At 36.9% G+C, this 25,625-nt stretch overlaps 1 protein-coding gene across 3 annotated transcripts; it reads left to right on the forward strand.

The window, feature by feature from the left end:
- Window positions 1–3,084: 3,084 nt before the first annotated feature.
- Window positions 3,085–25,625, forward strand: LOC135110228 (uncharacterized). 3 transcript variants are annotated; one of them, XM_064022326.1, is made up of 6 exons: window positions 3,085–3,621; window positions 4,316–4,445; window positions 7,301–10,824; window positions 12,360–12,472; window positions 24,061–24,168; window positions 25,240–25,625. In XM_064022326.1, exons 2-6 carry the CDS (start codon window positions 4,319–4,321, stop codon window positions 25,538–25,540), a joined length of 4,173 nt encoding a protein of 1,390 aa, XP_063878396.1. In that variant the 5' UTR covers window positions 3,085–3,621; window positions 4,316–4,318; the 3' UTR covers window positions 25,541–25,625. The 3 variants fall into 3 exon arrangements, with proteins under 3 accessions (XP_063878396.1, XP_063878388.1, XP_063878407.1); XM_064022318.1 differs by lacking the exon at window positions 3,085–3,621 and adding an exon at window positions 3,707–3,838; XM_064022337.1 differs by lacking the exon at window positions 3,085–3,621 and adding an exon at window positions 3,768–3,897.

Below are 25,625 nucleotides of genomic sequence, written 5' to 3' on the forward strand. Positions count from 1 at the left end.
TTATCTCTCTCTCCAACATACTTTCTTACGATCTTCTTCAATATACCATACTTCCTGCTATTCTTTATTCTTTATTCTTTATCGCAACATTCAGACCCTATTCCGCCAACCAGTGGCGCTCTACAGAGCCTCTATTCTTAAGTAATTGAATTTAAATATACAAATATGACTAATGCTTAGCAGAGTACTATATAAAATATTGTAAAACTAATTACACACACACACACACACACACACACACACACACACACTAAAAACTATTCAGATACATGCTAGTATAAATAATCATACAAACAAATTGCACATAAGAAGTTTTATATAATACTGTGTTCAGTTAAAGTCATATCTGACATATCATATGAATCCCTGTATATAAATGTTTTAAGTCTTTTCTTAAAAAAAGTTCACTGCTGTTGCTGGGCTTGACCTGTACTGGAAGCCTATTGTACAATCTTGAAGCACACACTTGAAAGGCTCTGAAACCCGGCCGTATCCGAGTTACATCTTGGCTCATTAAGCCGGTACTCATCTGCTGCGTACCTCGCCACAACACTTGTATTAACCTCAAAGGGATGCAGCAACTTTCTTATATAAACAGGTTTTCCAGTAGTTATGACTCGGTAAGGTAGTACACAAATTTTATAAGCGATCCGAGTTTTTATCGGCAACCAATGTAAATCAATGAGTACAGGCGTTATTCTGTTGCGAGGTGACACATGTTTTATCATTCTGGCAGCCCTATTCATTGTTAGTTGTAATTTCTTTAGATGATAGTTTGGCAAGTTATGATATATGGAGTTGCAGTAGTCCAACTTTGTTATTACACGATTCTGAATCAGAATCTTGACAGAATGCTCATCCAGATATCTCCTTCTGAAGGTAATATTCCTCAGATTATATCTTGTCACTCTCACAGCCTCATTTATTTGGTAATTTAAGCTAAAATACTTATCAACTATGATTCAACTTTATCAGATAAATAAATATTCGTACCATTTACATTTAAACTTTGAACTTCATTAAACCTTCTAAGATCACTCTTTTTTCCAACAAACAAACATTCAATCTTCTCTTCATTTAATTTTAATTGTTTTTTTATTCATCCAACCTTTAATAAGAATCATAACTCTTGTCAATACATTTTCTGCATCTAAAATGTTGTTAACCGTCAGATAAAACTGAGTATCATCGACGTAGAGAACAAAAGTTACATCATATCCCCTTAAAATAAAAGGTAGTTCTGTAGTATAAATACTAAATAATACTAGCCTCAACATACTCCCTTGGGGAACACCTTTGTTGAGCTGGCAATGCTCAGAAAAGGAGTTCCCCACTTCGACACAAAACCTCCCTCCTACTTACAAGGTAGCTCCTCAGGTACTGCAGTGCACGTCCTCTAACTCCTATAATTTGCAGATCTTGTAACAGTAAATCATGCACTACAGTATCAAAGGCAGCACTTAAATCTAATAATATCAAAACACCACATTTTCCCTCATCCATCATACACAGATCTTTAGTGACGCTACACAAGGCTGTTTCAGTTGAGTGTAGTTTCGTATATGCAGACTGATTGTCAGGCAACACATGAATAGTAGATAAATAATCCATTAGTTGAACATGAATTACATTTTCTATAACTTTTGATAGAAATGATATGTTAGAAACTGGTCGGTATGAGAAAAGGGACTGGCGATCAAATTTACTCTTTAGAATCGGTTTAACAATAGCAAGTTTCTCACTTTCTGAAAAAATGCATTTACTTATGTTTAATTTGTCAATTTTTAAGAGTATACTTGTGAGCTTCAAAAAATCTCCCCCATTGGTTACATCTGACATAGGAAATGGATCTCGAACACAATATGCCTTTTTTAATATTTTTAACAAAGCTTGTAGGATATCTATAGTGACCTCACTAAAGGAGACCAGACCAACATAGGCAAATATGTGACATGGTGAGCTTGTTCTGCCTCTTCAAGGCTAAGAACAATATTTATAATTTTTTCATCAAAATGCCTCATGAAATTATTTGCCAGTTCCACATCCGAGAACTCACCAGGAAGCTTCTTGGCATTCTTCTTATCAGTTAGGTTGTCAAGAACAGAGCACAGTCTCCTCGCATCAGTACCTGTCTCAGTAATCTTTTGCTTGTTGTGCTTACATTTACGTTTTCTTATTAGTTTATTTACCAAATTCTTAGCATAAACGTACTCTCTGCTGGATTGTTCCGTGAGAACACGGCGCCATATTTTCTCTTTATGTCGCCTCACTTTAATGGCATTTGAAATCTCAGCATTAAACCACGGATGACTATCTTTCACTACAATGGCTTTCGTAATAACTGGACACATTTTCGTACTCCTTCATAAGGGTGTTGTTATATAAAAGAACCAAGCAACTCAAGCAATCCTCAACTTTCTTTACAATGCCAAGTGTATGAAAGCAATTATTTTTAATTTCAGTAGAAATTTTGTCTATTACTATGTTAACAAAACTTGAAGAGTCAAGATTAGTTTTATTTCTGTAAATAATAGTTTTCTTGGTCTTTGTATGTCTTTGGACATCGATCATAAATGTAATAAGTTTATGGTAAGGAGATGTGGCAAAGTCTGGCTCAACTTCAAGGTGATGAATTCTTGCTAACACACTGTCACAAAACACTAAGTCAAGTATATGTCCTGAATGAGAGGTGGGTTCATTAACTTCATCTAAGAATTGGAGAGTTGACATCATGTCCATGAAATTTTTACAGTACTGATCATTTACCATCAATTCTAAGATTGAAATCTCCACAAACAAATAATTTGCATTGTGAAAATTTTCTAAGTAGGTAGTGAATTCTTCAATGAAAGCAACACGGCTGGTCTGAGGAGATTGCCATTAACCAGAAAACTTGCTGCCAATGACTCAAATGTATTAAATATTTGAGGAACAAGTTATTTTATCTGTTTAAATTCATTATTTATTAGTATACTAACCAACCTCTCTCGCTGCTCTTTCACCCTTAACCATCATGTATGCCACAATCACGACCAATCTTCACACTTTCCATGCTCACCTGTGTACTCTACCTTTATTGCTAAAATATCCTCACTCGTGGCGCATTTTCTTATATCAAAATTTTTCTACTCTAAGATTCCTTTCCTTCCTATAGGTTCTCTTTCATTCTAATGTCACTGTTCTGCCTTCTGTTTCGTGTAATTTCTGTTGCCCTGCTGATCCATTCAGAAATCTGCCGCACATAATCCTTTCTCCCTCCCAGTTTAGATGTATTCCATCTCTCTTAAACGCCTGCTGGGATAGTGCGTCGTCCAGGTCAAGGAAGCTTACACCATAGTCCTCTCTGTCCCTGCATGCATCTTCATATTTATAATGCCTTCCTGGATCCCGACGCCAAGGCTGATGATAATGATGATGACGTACTGACTAATTTTTTTTTTAAATATGTGTGTGCTGGAAAAAGTGGATTGCGCATACTTAATAGTGATTTGCAGTAAAATATTATTAAAATATGTCTTGAAACATAAATTGCAAAAAAAAAAAAAAAAAAAAAAAAAAAAACATTGACCCCGCGACCATTTTCTTCATTTAAACTCCCTGACGGCGTCACGAAATATTGAGGTGAGTGTTTGCTGTGGAACTATTAGTGAAATAGGCCAGAAAATTGTTCAAGAGTTAATTACCAATGTTGAATATACAGGCAACAAGGAAATATTGATCCTTATGCATGGAAAAGTAGATGGTAGATGTAAATTTGCAAGTTAATGGTGCAACTCCGCCTCCTTCCCGTCTGGCTGGTGATCCTTGTGTACTTCACAGTATTCTCTCGTTGTTTCAAGTCAGTAGAAGAAAGTATAACATTAGCAACAATGGAAACTGGAATTAGTCTTTACTAAAGTGTGTATAAATGTTATTACATTATATGAATGGTTGTTTTGCACGTATTTAAAATGTGAAATGTAGCTACCAGGCAAAAAACGTTAAAAAATCTAGAGGAAGGCATCCCCGACAGCTTATTTTACTGTGAAAATAAAAAAATAAAAGGCAACGATTCCTAGTCTCGTTGCCCTGTTCTTTTAATCGCCCTATACAGTGCACAGGGAATATAGTGGCAGTATTCTTGCTCAGCTACAGTGTGTGATCAGACTGCCCCTCTACCAGAGGGGGAGAATATATAATACCATCTCTGAATGTTAGATGAAGATACAGTTTTATTCCAACATTAAAAACAATAACTGCAATAATCTTATGAGGTTTAGGTCCATATATTTCTTTCCTGCTGTGCTGACAGTACTATTGTAATGTGTCTCTCCAGGTCATGAAATCAATGGAATCAAGTGGAAATTCAACCCGCCTCTCAATGGATGTGGCAAACCTCCCTCTCACCCCTTTTGGCATGAAGCACCAGGGATCACCAAGGAAATTCACCTCTCTTGCTACTAACCGTGAGTGACTCAGGATGTTGTATTGTATAATTTCATGTATTTTAGTACATACTATTATGAACATACAGGTGGTGTAGGTATCTTGCTCTTAGCAATATGCATGAAATCTATTGAATATGTGGCTATAGTGAGACTCCCTTTCTGCTAGGGGCTGACGGGGGGATAAGAGTGTGAATGATACGTGTGTGAGTATGGTGCTTTATCTTGGCCACATCATAAGGGATTACCAGCTTTGTGTATATATATATATATATATATATATATATATATATATATATATATATATATATATATATATATATATATATATATATATATATATATATATATATATATTATTATTATTATTATTATTATTATTATTATTGCGCTGGCTTATCTGGTCACATATGATCTGTAAATAATGGCCAGTGACTGTAACAAGAAAACAACCAGACAACCAGATCAAGAATAGCTCCTCTGGCTCTTCATTCCTTATACATCTCCCATGTACACATCTAAAATCCTAACTATGTTCTTGGCCTTCTGGTATAAAATACACTCCAAACCTGTTCCATAATAAATATACGAGGTTTGCTTTTATTTCTATCCTCGATATAATAGTATATGTCTAATATAGTTTATCTAACATTCTTTCTATGAGAGCAACACTTTAGGAATATAATAAAAAAAACTTTGTTAAAACAAGTGTGGGTTCCTTGTAGTCTCATGCCTCAGACACTGTGTTACCCACTCCATACTATTCTGTTTTTGTCCTGTCCTATGGACAATGGCTTCTCCTCCCTCTCTCCTGTAGGTCCCAATCCACCAGGTTTGTATCGCCAATTGCCATTATATTAACCTAACTCCTTAGTATACCAGATTTTAGAGCCTGTTCTAACTTAACAGGAGACAAGGGAACACGGTAGTGTGAGGTGGCCAAAAAAAAAAAGAAACGTTGGATGGTGTAGTGGTTTTGCCTTATTGTCAGTGTAGTCAGTGCAAACAGATCCACAATAAGTAAATAAAAAGAGGCATGCAAACAATCAGTACCATAAGTACACATCCAACATTAAATCAAGCAAGACAAATACTGTGATATATTATAGAAAGCACAGGTATGTGGCCACTCTACCACCTACCATGAGATGCACCCATGCATTACCGTTGCATTACATATCAGCCTTGGAGAGAGGTAATCTTGATAGTTTAGTTGGTACCCTGCCTATGTGAAGGTCACTCTGGAAACAAATTTACTCCCTGCCTGAGAAGGGCATTGTTGGGAGAAAACCACTCCTTCCAAACATATGGTTATGGCTTATAACCTTTCCATTCCCATGAAGGAGAATAAGGATGTTAAATAATGAGTAATACCAGCTCCCATTTAACTAAACTGGATGCCTATTAAGGGTAAAGTTTTATATATATATATATATATATATATATATATATATATATATATATATATATATATATATATATATATATATATATATATATATATATATATATATATATATATATATATATATATATATGTAAAATGTGTCCTTATGTATCAGGTATTGAATGTTTGGAAGCCTAAGTATGTTAGTAACTTCATGAGACCATTTTGGACTTGACACAAATTTTTGTGAGACATGCATCAAATGAACACAGACTACATGAACCTAGGTACAGTACTGATAATGGTTTTAAGGCATTCAAGAATAGTGCACCAAAACTATATGATAAACTATTTAGTCATGTCAAGGCTAGTTGATAATCATGTAGATATATTGAAGAAACAATTAAAATAATTTCTATTCAGTGAATGTTGTGATATGAAAGATTTGTGTTTAACAGAAAACTAAACAGAAAAGAAAATAGTGTAATGTGTGTGTGTGTGTGTGTGTGTGTGTGTGTGTGTGTGTGTATAAGCAAGATGGAAGAGAAGTTTAGAGAGATGGAGAGGATATTTTTATATACTGGTATTTGATGATAATGCTATGCACTACTTCTATACTAGGAAACTATTTTTCTATAAAATTGTAATTTGCAGTCAGGTGTGTGTGTGTGTGTGTGTGTGATTCTGAACATATTTATTTATGTTATACCAAACTCATACCATATTAGTATTCAAAATTCAGTCATAGAGACTTTGTAGAGCACCTATCTTTGGCAGAATGAATCCTGTAAACACAATAATCAACAACAAACAAAAAATAAAATAATGATGATAAAAGCCAGCTAAGAGCCCTAAAGTGAACTCATGAAGACTACAGTATGTCCAAAGGTCTCCAATATTATAATATAGCACCTATATTATATATATATATATATATATATATATATATATATATATATATATATATATATATATATATATATATATATATATATATATATAATATAAAGTTATATATAATATAAATATATAATATATATAATATAAAGTTGGATGACTAATAGGTTCCTCAGTAATTTGGAACTCACCATGCATTTAGATGATAGCACTTAGCCAGCAGCAGCTATTAAGGGACCAGCTTGTTTTTCCAGTAGTTTTACTGGATCCCTGTGGAGACCTCTGGGTGTATAGTGTTAATGATTTGGGACTCTCAGGTGACTTTGTACAGCAGTAAAGCAGCAGTTGCAATAATTAGTATATTTTATTGTTTTCATTGCTGACAACCATGGCATAATATCAGGGGTCATGAAAGTATGTACATGTATTTTCTCCCAGAAAGTTATTAGAATGTAAAATGAGGATGTTACTGTTTTGTGTCAGAAAGATATTTTCTGTTTAAGTAGACTGAATGATCAGAATTTTACATAGCACAGTTAAAATTTTGTGTTGATTTATGTCTCTCTTTTCTAATAATTTTTACCTATTACAGGCTTCAACAAGCTTTCTCGTAGAAAAGGCAGAGATCTTCAGGAAGGTAAAAGGGCTGCTGAATATGGAGACAAAGAAAACATTGGTGGGTTCAACAGTCAGCATAGAAAGCAGTGGCCTGTGGGTGATCCTTGTCTTGTGGGTCTCCACACTGTACCAGAAGAAAAAAATTGTCCTGAATCCAGTTGCATATCAGAAGTAAAAGGACCAATGCCTTGTCATTCTAAGGATTCTCAGATAGTTGTAAACCTTAGACCTACAGTTGATTCATCAGTTGCAGGCAAAACTCAAAGTACAACAGACACACCCATTGAGTCCACTGGTCGAAGAGACAGTGTTTATACTGATATTGATGATGGTAGCTTTATAGAGTTTTGTCATGGCAAAGAAAAGGGACACTATGTACCTTGCCCAGCAGATGACCCAAGTAGAAAGATTAATTTTTATTATACATGTGAGACTAACAATGACACTGAATACTCAACCTCAACTAAGATGAACAATGCCCTAGTGGGTTTCCGCAAGTATTTGGACAAACTCAGAATACAGAGAAATCTGAGGAATGTGTGGGAGGACAATGAGACTGAGGAGGTGAGACCACAAGATAATGTAAATATGAATAACTTACTTGACGAAACAGTCATTACCTGTAGTGCTGACATACGGAAATTCCTGCATAAAGGACCTCCTCCAGCTGCTGTTAACAGCACTGTGATGGATAATTTGCCCCATGATAAAAAAGTTCCTTTACCCCATGTGTTTTCTGAAGTATCAACACTTACCATTCAGTCTGAGATGGCAGTATGTCAGGAGCCCCAACATCAGTCAAATCATTCACAAGAACAACCTGACAAGCATCAAATTGTTGTACTGTCTGACTCCTCTGATGAGGAGTCACATCCTGCTGCTGGTGGTGGTGATTATGACTCAATGGACTTCCATAGCAATACAAGGGGTGTTCCGAGAAGTGATAGTGTAAGGGTCCCTCCAATAAATAGGAATGATGGTGATGCTAAGATCATGCCTGTGTGTACTGATATTGCAGATAAGGTTAAAGTACTTCGTTGTCCACCATCTCCTGAGTTGGTTGCTTCTGTGAGTGGGAAATATCCATCATTGATAAGTGAAGACATCAGTATTATAAGCAGCACTCAAGAATTGCATAAAGCAAGTAGACAAGTAGTTCCTAAGACTACAGACATGGATGTCTTAACCATAAAAAAGGCCAAAGTCCCAGTGATATATGAAAGCCAGAAAAATGTTGAGAATCATAATGTTAGTTGTGGCCATGTCACCCAGGGGAGACATTTGGCATCTGTAAAATCAAATGCAGATAAACAAATTTCAGAAAATGCAACAGATCCTGTACATAAGTGGGTTATGTCAAGTCCCTTTAAAGAGAGCTCTTTTGATAGTTCTTTTCTGCAGAGGAATGAAGACTCCTTCATCAGTGAGTCACCAAGTCAGCCTAAATTGGATCCTAAGAATGAGTCATATGAATCTCATGAAATAGGATTAAACTATAGACATTTAACAAATCCTGATAACTGCAAAGAGGGAATAAATTCGCAATCCTTTGGTAAGAGTCATGACCCTTCAGTTGTTGAGAAAAGCATAAATTCAGATGACAATGGCTCTGAATGTGATTTTGCAGTAAAGCGAACTACAGTGACACAAAGGGTGATTGTATCTACTTCAGAGGAGTCTGAGGATGACAGAAGGACTGGGAGATATGTTACACAGAGAAGAAAGAAGAAACTCACAAAAATTATCACAGAATCTTTTGAAAAAGATTGCATTGAAGACAGTGAAAAGGAAGAATCACTCTGTCTAAGGCTTTCAAAGAGTCAAAATGAAACCAATAGGAACTCTGAAAAGACCACACAGACAATTGGGAAAGCTGCCACTTCCCCTGAAACTAAGGTAAAGAATTTCAGCAAAACTGATAACCAGGCACCTCCGTGGTTGAAAAAATCAAACCGATCATGTCATGAGGGTGTGGAAAATTTGAAAAATGATGCTCCATGCTCTCATATATTGCATTATGGTGCCACCAAAGAATCCTTGACCACACTATCTCCCAAAACAGGAAATTCAAAGTATACTGGCAACAGTGATGGGCCCTTAGATTTAAGTTTGATAAGGAAAGAGCTAGATGACCTTTACACCACTGAGTGGAGGAAAAATGAAAATGCCATTTTCAAGGCAGTCCCAAAAGAAAGACAGCAGGAAAGCAAGATCAGCCCTAAGAAATCTTTTAAATCAAACAAAAGGAGAAGCAAGTCATGCCCTAGACTCAATCTGGAATCTGAAGAGGAAAATAGTTTCTTGCACAAGGTGAGTGAAACATCTGGTGATGGAGATGGGGATACCAACAGCAGTGAAGAAGAAAGGTATGACAGTAGTGAGAACAACAAATCAAATAAATTAAACAGTGGAGATGAAAAGGTCACAAAGATGACGAGGCCTCCTGATAGTCCTGAAGAGGACAGCTTTGAGGAGTACCTTAAAAAAGCCAAGGCCCTGACACAAAAAAAGTATCAACAGGAATCAAGGTACTATTACGAGGATGAGGACTGTTATGAGCCGAGCTTCATCAATGATGAGAGCAGTGATAATGAGAGTTACAGTCTTCCATCAGTGACCCAGAAGTCTACAAACATTCCCCAAATATACCCTAGAACTAGTGTCTCTAAAAACAAGGACAGAGGCAGGGAAGAAGAAAGGCATGAAAACAGTAGGGATGAAGTAAATCTCTCAGACAAAAAAGATAAAAAAACTTCAAAGACAACACCCAAATTTGAAGAGGACAGCTTTGAAGAGTACCTGAAAAAGGCAAAAGTTCTGACACAACAAAAGAAGCAGTACCAGAAAGTTTTGCAGTCTGATGACAGTGAAGATCAGCATGAGTCAAGCTTTATCACTGATGATAGCAGTGATGATGAGAGCTACAGGCTTCCCCCACCAATCCAGAAGTCTCCCAAGATTCCCTCAGAAAACTCAGGTTTTCCTAAACTTAAGAAACAAAGCAGAGGCACTACAGGAAAAAACACAGGCCCAAAGGCTACCACCAACTGGCGTGACTCTCCTACAATTACCCTTACATCAGATTCTGACTCTGATGAATTTTACTCCTTTACTAAACCTTTTGCCATTCCTCGTACAAAGCCAAGAGGCAAGGTTTTACCAAAGACTGAAGGTCCTTGCCGACGGTTTGTCAAGAAGTATGAAACTGGACATCTTTCTCCTAGATTACCTTTCCTAGTATCTCTGTCTTCTGATGTCAACATAATACAGTGCCATCCAGAGGCATTGCCATATATCAAAGACTTTAAAAAGAAGAAAGAAGAGCTAGCTGAAAAACTGTACAAGTATTATAATACTCATGTTTTTGATGATAAACTACCATCATCCATGAACATAAAGTGGAATGTGAGGCTAAGAAAGACAGCTGGATATTGTTACTACCAAATCAATAAATCTGCAGAATGTCGGAGAGGAAGCAGAATTGAACTTTCTACCAAGGCAAGTAAATTTCACTTAGTGTATAGTATATTCATTTATACATACAGCAGAAAACTAGAACATATTTCCTTATATGACATGATCAAGATTTGTTATGTAGTTACTTATATTCTGATATACAGTGGAAGTCAATGAAGTGAGAGAGTGATGTGCTAAATTCTTATTGTAAGAAAACATTCTTCTCAACTGTCCTTGCAAAATAATTTCATTTTCTTATATCAGGCAGTTTGCTTAGACTGGACTGCTTGAGTATAGGTATAGGTGTATAATAGTGATAGATCACATTTTGGAGTCTGCATGCACATAGATCATCCTTATCTACATCTGATACAGGGCTGGTGATAATGCAAAAATAGTTGTAAGAAAATGAAGAGTGTTTGAAGAGAGTAGTGTGTGTGTGTGTGTGTGTGTGTGTGTGTGTGTGTGTGTGTGTGTGTGTGTGTGTGTATATATATATATATATATATATATATATATATATATATATATATATATATATATATATATATATATATATATATATATATATATATATATATATATATATATATAAATTGATAGATAAAAAAGAATTGGAGAAAGAAAGAAAGAAGGTAAATGAATAGTAAATGAAAAATGAATAGCTAAAACTGACAAGCTTTTGCAGGTTATAAAGCATGAGAATATTTGCCTACTGGAAGTGAATAACCTGCACGGGGTTCTCATTAAGTTTTTGAGTGGCATGTCTCATCAAATGAGATGTGTGATTGTTGGCTATGTAATATATTCTCATGATTTATTTTGACCTATCACCAGTCTTGTATGGGGTGTAGATAAAGCTACTTTTCTCCTGTATAGGTTTTGTCTTACACACCATCACTACATAAATGAAAGCACTTCTCACAATGTGATACTCAAATTTCAATAAAAAAACATGCTGAAACTGCATAATGCAATGCTATACCTACCACATTCCATTAAACATTGGTCACCTACATGTATACTAAAGCAAAACTCAGTCTATGAGTGAGTTGATTGATATGAAAAATTTTTATTATTTTGATACAGATGGTTGATGAGAATGTTTTCCGAGAATAGGGAAAAGCCATCCAGCACATTACACCACAAACTTCTTTGACTTTCACTATAACCCTGGATCTCCTTACTCATTGTATATTCACTTGTATATGATTAATTTTATAATGAAATTTGCTAAATTCTAATCCATTATGAAAAAGCAGAAAGTAAGAAGAGATGAGGAAGCTAATTGAAAGAACCTGAAAAGTATCAGTTGAAGGGAGGTGTAGGGGGAGACAGGGAATGACACATAGTGATGGAATAGTCATGAAGCTGTAGAGAATTGGAACAGCAGAGGAAGATGCAATGAAGAGAAACAACTGGAGAAGACTTGTGCTTGAGATGAAAATAATACAACTAAAAAGTCACACTTAAGCTATAGAGCATTATTCCAAAATTTCAGGGATATAAGTAAAATGTGTTCAGGAAACATGATGACACCACATCATGCACCAGTCCTAACCTTTCTCAATCTACAGGTGATTGACTGTGCTGAGAGATTAAGAGACACACTTATTCATGAAATGTGTCATGCTGCTGCCTGGATTATCTCTGGATACAAGGATGGTCATGGACCACTATGGAAGGCATGGTAAGTTCAGTAGCATTTCTGCTGAGTTACTGGTATATTTTAGATTCCTATTTTCACACACAGCTAAATTTTAGAGAGAGAGAGAGAGAGAGAGAGAGAGAGAGAGAGAGAGAGAGAGAGAGAGAGAGAGAGAGAGAGAGAGAGAGAGAGAGAGAGAGAGAGAGAGAGAGAGAGAGAGAGAGAGAGAGAGAGAGAGAGAGAGAGAGAGAGAGAGAGAGAGAGAGAGAGAGAGAGAGAGAGAGAGAGAGAGAGAGAGAGAGAGAGAGAGAGAGAGAGAGAGAGAGAGAGAGAGAGAGAGAGAGAGAGAGAGAGAGAGAGAGAGAGAGAGAGAGAGAGAGAGAGAGAGAGAGAGAGAGAGAGAGAGAGAGAGAGAGAGAGAGAGAGAGAGAGAGAGAGAGAGAGAGAGAGAGAGAGAGAGAGAGAGAGAGAGAGAGAGAGAGAGAGAGAGAGAGAGAGAGAGAGAGAGAGAGAGAGAGAGAGAGAGAGAGAGAGAGAGAGAGAGAGAGAGAGAGAGAGAGAGAGAGAGAGAGAGAGAGAGAGAGAGAGAGAGAGAGAGAGAGAGAGAGAGAGAGAGAGAGAGAGAGAGAGAGAGAGAGAGAGAGAGAGAGAGAGAGAGAGAGAGAGAGAGAGAGAGAGAGAGAGAGAGAGAGAGAGAGAGAGAGAGAGAGAGAGAGAGAGAGAGAGAGAGAGAGAGAGAGAGAGAGAGAGAGAGAGAGAGAGAGAGAGAGAGAGAGAGAGAGAGAGAGAGAGAGAGAGAGAGAGAGAGAGAGAGAGAGAGAGAGAGAGAGAGAGAGAGAGAGAGAGAGAGAGAGAGAGAGAGAGAGAGAGAGAGAGAGAGAGAGAGAGAGAGAGAGAGAGAGAGAGAGAGAGAGAGAGAGAGAGAGAGAGAGAGAGAGAGAGAGAGAGAGAGAGAGAGAGAGAGAGAGAGAGAGAGAGAGAGAGAGAGAGAGAGAGAGAGAGAGAGAGAGAGAGAGAGAGAGAGAGAGAGAGAGAGAGAGAGAGAGAGAGAGAGAGAGAGAGAGAGAGAGAGAGAGAGAGAGAGAGAGAGAGAGAATTTCAAAATACCATATACTTGTATGTTTTTTGCTTCTTTCAGTACTGTAGTTAAATATACTCATGTGTTTTACTGTGCTACATATAATTTATATATATATATATATATATATATATATATATATATATATATATATATATATATATATATATATATATATATATATATATATATATATATATATATATATATATATATATATATATATATATTTATTACACTGAATGATCTTGGTACAAAAGGATTTTGAGAGATGAAATGACAAATGCATTTTTCTTATTTGTGAAACAGAGCCTAGCATACAGAACTCAAAAGAACAATTTCATTAATTTGAATTATGTACAGTTAAACTTGGAGATCTTGGAGATCTTGGGGATCTCCGTCTTGGAGATACGCCCAACATTCTTGACCTTTTCCTGACCTCTAATCCTTCTGCTTATGCTGTCACCCTTTCTTCTCCGTTGGGCTCCTCCGATCACAATCTCATATCTTTATCTTGTCCTATCACTCCAATCCCTCCTCAGGATCCCCCTAAGCGAAGGTGCCTCTGGCGTTTTGCCTCTGCTAGTTGGGGGGACCTGAGGCGGTATTTTGCTGATTTTCCTTGGAATGACTACTGCTTCCGTGTCAGAGACCCGTCTTTGTGTGCTGAGCGCATAACAGAGGTGATAGTGTCTGGCATGGAGGCGTACATTCCTCACTCTTTTTCTCGTCCTAAACCTTCTAAACCTTGGTTTAACACAGCTTGTTCTCGTGCTATACATGATAGAGAGGTGGCCCACAAAAGGTACTTAAGCCTTCCTTCACCAGAATCTCATGCACTTTATATTTCTGCCCGGAACCATGCCAAGTCTGTTCTCCAACTAGCCAAAAACTCCTTCATTAACAGAAAATGTCAAAACCTTTCAAGATCTAACTCCCCTCGTGATTTCTGGCATCTAGCCAAAAATATCTCCAATAACTTTGCTTCTTCTTTCCCTCCTCTACTTCAACCAGATGGCACCACTGCTATCACATCTATTTCTAAAGCTGAACTCTTTGCTCAAACCTTTGCTAAAAACTCTACCTTGGACAATTCTGGGCTTGTTCCTCCCTCTCCTCCACCCTCTGACTACTTCATGCCTCGTATTAAAATTCTTCGTAATGATGTTTTCCATGCCCTCGCTGGCCTAAACCCTCAGAAGGCTTATGGACCTGATGGGGTCCCTCCTATTGTTCTGCGAAACTGTGCCTCCGTGCTTGCACCTTGCCTAGTCAAACTCTTTCAGCTCTGTCTGTCAACATCTACCTTTCCTTCTTGCTGGAAGTTTGCCTACATTCAACCTGTTCCTAAAAAGGGTGACCGCTCTAATCCCTCAAACTACCGTCCTATTGCTTTAATTTCCTGCTTATCTAAAGTTTTTGAATCTATCCTCAACAGGAAGATTCTTAAACATCTATCACTTCACAACCTTCTATCTGATCGCCAGTATGGGTTCCGTCAAGGCCGCTCGACTGGTGATCTTCTGGCTTTCCTTACTGAGTCTTGGTCATCCTCTTTTAGAGACTTTGGTGAAACTTTTGCTGTTGCCTTGGACATATCAAAAGCCTTTGATAGAGTCTGGCACAAAGCTTTGATTTCCAAACTACCCTCCTACGGTTTCTATCCTTCTCTCTGTAACTTCATCTCAAGTTTCCTTTCTGACAGTTCTATTGCTGCTGTGGTAGACGGTCACTGTTCTTCTCCTAAATCTATTAACAGTGGTGTTCCTCAGGGTTCTGTCCTGTCACCCACTCTCTTCTTATTATTCATTAATGATCTTCTAAAACAAACTTCTTGTCCTATCCACTCCTATGCTGATGATACCACCCTGCACTTTTCCACGTCTTTTCATAGACGTCCAACCCTTCAGGAGGTAAACATATCACGCAGGGAAGCCACAGAACGCCTGACTTCTGATCTTTCTAAAATTTCTGATTGGGGCAGAGCAAACTTGGTATTGTTCAATGCCTCAAAAACTCAATTCCTCCATCTATCAACTCGACACAATCTTCCAGACAACTATCCCCTCTTCTTCAATGACACTCAACTATCCCCCTCTTCTACACTGAACATCCTCGGTCTGTCCTTTACTTATAATCTGAACTGGAAACTTCACATCTCATCTCTAGCTAAAACAGCTTCCATGAAGTTAGGTGTTCTGAGACGTCTCCGCCAGTTTTTCTCACCCCCGCAGCTGCTAACTCTGTACAAGGGCCTTATCCGTCCATGTATGGAGTATGCTTCACATGTCTGGGGGGGTTCCACTCATACTGCTGTTCTAGACAGGGTGGAATCAAAAGCTTTTCGTCTCATCAACTCCTCTCCTCTAACTGACTGTCTTCAGCCTCTCTCTCACCGCCGCAATGTTGCATCTCTAGCTGTCTTCTACCGCTATTTTCATGCTAACTGCTCTTCTGATCTTGCTAACTGCATGCCTCCCCTCCTTCCGCGGCCTCGCTGCACAAGACTTTCTTCTTTCTCTCACTCCTATTCTGTCCACCTCTCTAACGCAAGAGTTAACCAGTATTCTCAATCATTCATCCCTTTCTCTGGTAAACTCTGGAACTCCTTGCCTGCTTCTGTATTTCCACCTTCCTATGACTTGAATTCCTTCAAGAGGGAGGTTTCAAGACACTTATCCACCAATTTTTGACCACTGCTTTGACCCTTTTAGGGACTGGCATTTCAGTGGGCATTTTTTTTATTAGATTTTTGTTGCCCTTGGCCAGTATCCTTCCTACATAAAAAAAAAAAAAAAAAAAAAAAAAACTTTTCATGCACAGAAGAACCCTGGTTCATCAATGCCTCAGATCATGAACAGACTGGTTCATGAACTAATTTTACAAACAGATTTTAGCTTGGTTCACAAATGATGCTTTGGGGTACAAACTCGCATTACCCACAGTCTGTGAAACCTCATGCTCAGGTATGTGTGGGTGTGCTTGGCATAAACATTATTCATGAGAGTGCTGTGTTCAAAACATAAATTTTTTTCTTTGTTTCCCCTTTTTGTGCTTTTTTAGCTTTACACACACACACACACAGACACACACACACACACACACACAAACACACACACACACACACACACACACACACACACACACACACACACACACACACCAAAGTGGTGATATAAAATGGGAAATGAAGAAATAATAAAAGTACAAGGAGAGAAAGATCTGGGAGTGACAATATAGGATAGTCAACAGTCGGAGAAACATGTAGAAAAGATATTCAGAGATACATAATTATAAAATGATGAGAAATATTGGAACAGCATTCCACTATATGGATAAAGATATGATGAGAAAGATAATTACCACTATGATTAGACTAAAGCTGGAATATACCGAATCAGTGTGATCTCCCTACAGGAAGAAACATGTAAAAAAACTAAAAAGGATACAAAGGATGGCAACAAAGATGGTTCCAGAACTGGAAGAATTAACATATGAAGACAAGTTAAAGGAAATGAATCTGCCAACATTGGAACAAAGAAGAGAAAGGGGAGACCTAATACTAATTTGTAAATTGTGGAATAGGATGGAAGAAATTGATAATGAGAGACTACAGCTAAGAGAAGTGGAAAATACCAGATACACATGAGGCCACAGCAAAAAAAAAATAAGAAAAGGAAGATGTTTGAATAACATAAAGAAACATATTTTCCCACAGACAGATATAGAAGTTTGCAACAAGCTCACTCATTGCCAAAAGATTGGCAATGAGTGTGCACAACTTAAAGGAAAAACTGGACAAATGTAGATATGGAGACGAGACCATGCAAATGTAGCTCAGGCCCTGTAAATTACAACTAGGTAAATACACACACACACACACACACAGTGTACGTTTGGGAAAAATGGGACGAATTATAAGGATATATAATTCTGCTTTGGAGAAATTTGTACCTAAAGAAGGAGTGAGATCTAGAAAGGGTAAAGAAGGGTTCAGTACAAAATGCAAAGAGGCTAGGAATCATAAATCAAATGCTTGGAATAGATGGAAGAAGAGGAAAACTGAGAGCAGATAGGAGGAATATATTGATGCAAAAAACAAGTACGAGTACATTGAGATAATAAGAATGGAGAGAAAAACTATGAAAGAGATATAATAGATAAGTGTATAAATGAACCCAAACTATTCGTTAGACATATTAATGGGAAGATGAAGAAGAAGGAAGGTGTATTAAGACTGAAAGTTGAAGGAAAAATCTATGATGATGCACAGGACATGGCAGAGGTTATGAACAATAGTTTCAGATCAGTATTTACTGTGGAAGGGGAGTTTGATGCTGGAAGGGGTAAGTTGGTGAGGAATATACTAAGTAAAGTCCCAGTCAGTTATGAAGAAATACTTAAGATGGTAGAAGAACTTGAAGTAAATAAAGCAACTGGTCCAGATGGAGTATCAAACTGGATATTGAAGGAATGTAGAGAACAAGTGGCTGATAAAATTCAGTCTAGTGCTGACATTAATATAACAGGGAAGAGTACCAAAAGATTGGAAGAAAGCAAATATTATACCAATATACAAAGGAGGAAATAAGGAAAGTCCACTAGATTATAAACCAGTGTCCTTGACTAGTGATGTAGGAAAATTATGTGAAAGAATAATAAAGGAAATACAGATGGAAACCTTAGAGATAAAGTTTTAGTAAATTGTCAATTTGGATTTAGGAGGGGAAGATCATGCTCCATGAACTTATTGTCCTTTTATTCAAGGGTAGTCGATATTGTGCAGGAGAGAGACGGATGGGTGGATGGTGTCTACGTAGACTTGAAGAAGGCATTTGACAAAGTACCACCCCGAAGATTGCTATGGAAGATAAAAAATTATGGGAAAATTGGAGGAAAACTGCTGGAGTGGATGAAGGATTATCTGGATGATAGAGAGATGAGAACTGTAATACAAGACCAAAATTCATCTTGGCTGAAAGTAACTAGTGGTGTCTCACAGGGGTCAGTGTTGGGACCATTAATGTTTGTAATATATGTGAACAACATAAATGAAGAAATAGATAGTTATATGAACTTATTTGCGGATGATGCTAAGCTGATGAGAAAGGTAAAAAATGTAAATGACTGTATGGTACTTTAAGATGATTTAAATAAGATAATAGATGGAGTAAATCTTGGCAAACGGAATTCAATTTAAGTAAATGTAAAGTAATGGAGTTTGGTAAGAGTAAGAAAAGAATACAATATCATTATGAGATGGAAGGTGTGAAGTTAAAGAAGTCAAAAGAGGAAGTGGATTTGGGAGCAACAGATACTGAAAATTTGACCCCGGACAGACGCATTGATAAAATTACTGGAGAGATGATGAATTTGTTAAAAAGAGTAGGAATGGCATTCTCATATTTGGATAAGGAAATTATAAAAAAGTTGTTGATTTCCATGGTAAGACCAAAACTGGAATATGTGGCAAAGAGGAATATTATAAAATTAGAAAGAGTACAAAGAACAGTCACTAAGATGGTTCTGTAGTTGAGTAAATCGACCTATGAAGAGAGATTAAGAATGTTGGAAATTCCTATCCTTGAAAACAGGAGAGAGAGAGGTGATTTAATAAATATCTATAGAATGATAAATGGTATGGAAAATGTGGACAAAGAAGGTTTTATAAATTTAGACACACAGAGTAATAGGGGACACAATAAGAAGTTGAAGAAAGTTAACTGTAGAAGAGACATTAAGAAGTATAGTTTTCCTCACAGAAGTATGAACAAATGGAATGAACTCAATCAAGATGTTGTAAATGCCAAAACTGTCAGTGCTTTTAAAACCAAAATAGATAGATATAGAGATGGGATTTTATGAGATTACTCCCCTCCCGTAAACCACAACTAGGTAAACACACACACACACACACACACACACAGTGGATAATAAGAAATGCATGGTCTTTTTTGGACTGCAAGAGAAGAAAAACCCAGTTAAGTCTTTGAGAGAGAGGGAAGAAAAGTAGTTGGTAAGGAAAATTATTACAGTGGTCCAAGATGGGGAACAAGGACTGGAATGAGAATTGGAAGAAGCATATAGAATTTGAAAATATGGTGAAGGAGGTAAAAGACTGTTAAAAGTGAGAATGAGATCCCAAGTTGCAGTAGAGGAGATCCTAGCAAGAACTGAGAAGCTTGCTGAAAGTTCGGAATACAAGAATACTTGGGTAAAAAAGAGATATGAACTTGGAAGAAAGGAAAAATGATAGGGTTCTGAGAAATGAAGCTAAGGAAAAAAAAAAAAGAGAGGACAGAGACTGAGAAGAGGAAATTTTACTGGAGGGTATTAGATATGAGACTAAGGAAATGGTATATTCAGGAAAGGGAACAAGAAATGAAAGAACCACAGCACCAGACAGAGAAATTATATGTGGTGGAAGAAGTAGTACATTAAGAGTAATTTATACAAACATAGACAGGTTACTTTCAGGTGTACTGGAAGTGAGAGATTACCTAAACAAAAATAGTCCAGATGTGTTGTGCCTAACCGAGACAAAATTAGAAGAGGAAGCCCATTTAAGCTTTAAGGAAGAGGGATATAATTATTGGAAGAAGTAGTACATTAAGAGTAATTTATACAAACATAGACAGGTTACTTTCAGGTGTACTGGAAGTGAGAGATTACCTAAACAAAAATAGTCCAGATGTGTTGTGCCTAACCGAGACAAAATTAGAAGAGGAAGCCCATTTAAGCTTTAAGGAAGAGGGATATAATTATTGGAGGAGAGATAGAAAGAGAAAAGGAAGAGGAGTAGTACTGGTAATGGTTCGAGATGATATATACTTGGAAGAAGTGCAATATGGAGATGGCATGGAGGAGGTCATAGGTATAACAGAGAAAGGAGGAGGATAATATTAATGTACGAGTATGTGCCACTGAAGACTAATACATGAAGGCTGGAGGACCACAAGGAAATGCAAAAGGAAGAGTTGAAATGCCTAGACAACATGATAAGGAAGGACAGTAAATTACTACTAGTGGGAGACTTTAACTGCAAAAATGTAAGCTGGGAGGAGATGGAAGTTAATGGAAATGCTGGACCGTGGAGTGAAGAAATGCTGCAGTTAGCTATGGTGAATACAATGGACCAGTGGGTGGAGGAATTTACAAGATACAGAGGCAAGGAGGAACCATCTATGCTAGACCTGGTATTCACAAAAAAAAAACTGAAGTACAGTCCAACTATTAAATATTTAAGCCCAATGGGAAAAAGTGACCATGTGGTGTTAGAAGTGGTACTGCAAGATTAGGAGGTTCTACCATGTAAGAAGGATTATAAAAATGGGAGACTAAATCATGCAAAGACAAATTTTAGTGTTAGGAAAATTCTTTGGGAGTATTGATTGAAAGGGACTTATGGAAGGCAAGACAGTGCAAGAGAAATACGAAACATTCCTGAAAAAGTACGAGGGTGTGCAGAAGTATGTACCTATATATAAAGTAAGGAGGAGCAAACATATTTGGTATAATGCCAGATGTGCAGAAGCTATGAAGAGAAAGAATATAGCTTGGAAGAAACTGAAGAAACAAAGAAATTAAAATAATAGAGAGCAGTATAAGGAGGTAAGGAATGAGTATGTTAGAGTAAGAAGAGAGGAGAAACAGTTTTGAAAAGGATGTGGTAAAGAAATGTGAAGAAGAGTCCAAGCTTTTTTACAGATATATCAGTGGAAAGATGACTAGCTGAGAGACTATTGACAAGATAGTAAAGGAAGGAAGGATATATCAGACAGTGGAAGGGATGAGTGAAATCATGAACGAGACTTTCAGGTCTGTGTTTGATGTGGAAACGGATTTTACAGAACTAAACGAGGTGAGGCAGGGGGCTTTATGGGAAGTCTTGGTGCAAAAACATCAGGTTGGCAAATTGTTAGAGAAGTTGGATGTCAGGAAAGCAATGGGGCCTGATGGAGCGTCAGGTTGGACACTAAAGGAATGTAGAGAACAAGTGGGGGAGCCAATTTGGGATGTAATTAACAGCTCACTGATAGAGGGAAGAGTACTAAGAGAGCAGAAGAGAGCAAATATAGTGCCAGTACACAAAGGAGGAAAGAAGGCTGAGCCACAAAATTATAGACTGGTGTCGCTAACTAGTGTTGTGGACAAGATCTGTGAAATAGTGATCAAGGAAAAGAGGGTGAAATATTTGGAAGAGAACGAAGTTTTAACAAATAGTCAATTTGGTTTCAGAAAAGGAAGGTCATGTGTGACAAATTTACAAAGTTTCTATACAAGAGTAATAGATGAGGTACAAAACAGAGATGGGTAGGTATATGCAGTGTACTTGGACATTAAAAAAGCTTTTGATAAAGTTCCACAAAAAAGACTATTGTGGAAGACAGAACATATAGGAGGACTGAGAGGGAAAATGATAAAATGGATAAGAGACTACTTAAAGGATAGAGAAATGAGAACTGTGATCAGGGACACATGTTCAAGTTGGAGTAATGTAACAAGTGGAGTGCCACAGGGATCAGTGTTAGCACCCATTATGTTCTAAATATACATCAATGATATGAAGGAGGGTTTGACCATTTATATTAATCTGTTCGCTGATGACGCAAAATTGTTAAGAGTACAGTAAAATCCCTCTTATCCGGCATCAACGGGACTGCCGACATGCCGGATACCAGAAGTTGCCGGATACTTGAATAGAAGTGAAATTATGTCCACAATCACCATCCTACACTCACGCATCTTACCATAACAAAGATCAGCTGATCTGATCAGCTGCTTAAGTGTAAGCACAACACGCTTCCTCTTTTCTACAACTTTAGGCATGATGAAGGTGTCAGGCGATAAACAGTGCACACGCGGGACTGAGTCACTGAGTAAACACAGTGCAGTGGACCGCAGGTGGCGCGAAGCAGTGCGCTCTGGTGGTGAGGGGACAAAGTATGCCTTGCGCGGGAATTTTAATCAATTTTATGAGTACAGATTGATTTTTTATTGATTTTAAGGCTTGGGGAAAAATGTGCCGGATACTTGAAGCTGGTGGATACTCGAATGCCGGATGAGAGGGATTTTACTGTAATAAAGAGCCATGTTGATTGTATGAAGTTGCAAAGAGATATGGACAAGATTTATGGGTGGAGCAAGAAGTGGAAGTTGGAATTCAATGCTAAGAAATGCCATGTGATCGAATTGGGAAAGAGTAAAATGAAGACCTGCTTGGAACTATAAAATGGGAGAGGAAGTAATAATGAGAAGCAAGGAGGAAAAAGATCTAGGAGTGGTTTTTCAAGATACCCTGACCCCTGAACGGCATATAAATGAGATATTTGGCTTAATGTACAGGATGTTAATTAACAAATATTAGGGTGGCATTTTATTACATGGATAAGACTATGATGAAAAAAATTATAGCCACTATGTTACGTCCCAGACTGGAATATGCAGCAGTGGTATGGTCTCCATACATGAAGAAAGACAAAAGTTGGAAAGAATTCAGAGGGCAGTTACAAAGATGGTACCAGAGCTGAAAGACTTAACATATGAAGAGAGGTTGAAGGAAATGGGACTGCTGACTTTACAAGTTAGAAGAGAAAGAGGAGCTATAATAATGATGTATAAAATAGTTAACTGCACTGAGAAGATAAACAAGCAGGGCCTGGTGTTGCTGGAAGAAGATGAAGCTGGATGGATGAGAGGGCACTCAAAGAAGATCAGGAACGGTCAGTGTTTGAGGGACATCAAGAAGCACAGTTTTCCACATAGAACTGTGGATATCTGGAATGGTCTAAATGAAAAGGTTGTTACAGTACCAAACATGCATAAATTTAAGGAAATGCTGGATAAATACAGATATGGAGACAGGACACTATGAGCCTTGCTTGAACCCTATGTTATAGAACTATGTAAACACACACACACACACACACACACACACACACACATACAAAGAGGCAGGGGAAACTACCAAATCCTTCTTATTTTTAAAATTTTGTAGCAAAACTGCAGTTGCATTGTAGGTGTTTGCATACATTTTGAGTTTCCATACAGTTTTATGTTGATTTTGATTTATATTATTATTAAAAGCAAATTGATTAATTCACTGCAAAATTATTGGACATTGTGAAATTTGTGTACTCAGTGACTTTTAATTTTGTTATAAAGTGGCAAAAATATTTAATTTCCCACAAAAAAAGCTTGCAGAAGAAAAGTGAAGAGTTGTGATGAGAAGAAATTGATACAAAATTACATGATGAGCTTATAATTTTTGAACATCATAATACAAAAGTTGCAATCTGCCATCTTGGACTGATCTTGCCAGTCATTTTGCTAATGTGTAAACTACTAAGCTTTACAGACTGGGCTTTTGGTTGGATGAGTTGAGAAAATGTTAAGCAATTATAACAATAAATGCTGTACACTGCTGTCAGGTTACATGCCTTTCTTGGTAACTTTAAAATATAAATCTTAAAATCAGAGAATATTTGGAAATACAAAATCCTCCTGTGGTATTCACTCTCATTTGTATACGAGTATCTTTCTTACCTCTTAGGGCTGGCAAGGCAAGAGCTGTTTTCCCAGAGTTACCAGCTATCAACAGGTGCCACAGTTACCAAATCCAATGTAAATACACCTACAGGTGCACCCGCTGCTCATACAGGTAATTAAAACTTACCCTTTTGTTATCAATATAAAACATGCGAGTATAGTACATAATAATTGTCTAAGATTCAGTAAACCAATACTAGGGGGATGTAATAGATGGCAGAAGAGGGTCTTCAAAATTAGAGAGCACAAGCAGTGTACATCTTTTAATTAAGGAAACATTAGTTTGTATTCAGTTCTGTTCCAAACTATACACATATGATTTTGATTCTAATATATCAGATAATTTGAGTGAAGTTTAGCCTTGACTTTTCATCACAAAAATATTTTGATCCACTTTTAATGCAAACCAGGATAAACCAGATAATACATTATTTATTTATTTATTTATTTATTTATTTATTTATTATTATTATTATTAATATTATTATTATTATTATTATTATTATTATTATTATTATTATTAATTATTATTTTTTTTATTTTTTCTTAGCAACCCTACATAAGTGTTACTCATGATGAATCTGTGATGATTCAGATTTCAGGTCTTCCAGATTGTTGCTGTAAACATTCAGCCATATATGGCACTGTATAGTAAATTTTGTCATGTCTGTAATCTTAGATACATTTGATAGATTCAGAAATGGCTGGATAATTTATTTGTTGATTGTGTAATTTTGATTAAGTGATTTTGGTAACATGGAGAATAAGATCGAAACAGCAGAGCTCCCATTATTCACTTGCAAATTTCAAAGGTTACCCTAGTAGCTATACTCTCAAATATTTAACTAATTTAAAGAAACAAATACCTGACAAATTTTCTCCTAGTAGCTATACTCTCAAATATTTAACTAATTTAAAGAAACAAATACCTGACAAATTTTCTGTCTTGGAAAATCTATTAAAGAAGGATGCCTGTATTTTTGTAACACTGACAAGCCAGACTGCTAGGTGTTCCAGAGTAAAGTTTCTCAGAGAAGGTACCTTTTCAAGAGGCTAGATTTTTTAATGTTCACTATATGAAGTATGTAGTGCATGTATTCAGTCGTTTAAAAGAAAACTAAAGTAAATTACATACTAGATACACTTTTTATTAAGATCAGTAATATTATCCTCTCCCCCACAGCATTGGACGTCATTCAAAAAGCCTTGATACAAATAGAAAGGTTTGTGGACTCTGTTTGGGAAAATTTGAACTTTTGGTGAACTCTAAGACACAGAAAGACAAGAGCAAAACCATTCCAGGGATAACAGCCTGCAACCCTAGAACACCTAAAACACCTGGGCCTTTTGCCTTGTTTGTTAAGGAGAATTATGGATCTGTTAAGAAGTCAACTCCTAATGTCAAGCATGGAGATGTCATGAGAATTCTTAGTGCAAAGTTTGAAAAGATGAAAACTGGTGGTGGTCAGGCACTTTCATCATAAGACTTGGAATGATCCGTACTTTAAGCTGGTATTCTGTACATATTTTCTTGTTTTCTTATTTTAAGGAATAAAACATTTAATAAAA

The sequence above is a fragment of the Scylla paramamosain genome, chromosome 2 (genome assembly GCF_035594125.1).
Source record: "Scylla paramamosain isolate STU-SP2022 chromosome 2, ASM3559412v1, whole genome shotgun sequence".
Taxonomy (NCBI): Eukaryota; Metazoa; Arthropoda; class Malacostraca; order Decapoda; family Portunidae; genus Scylla; species Scylla paramamosain.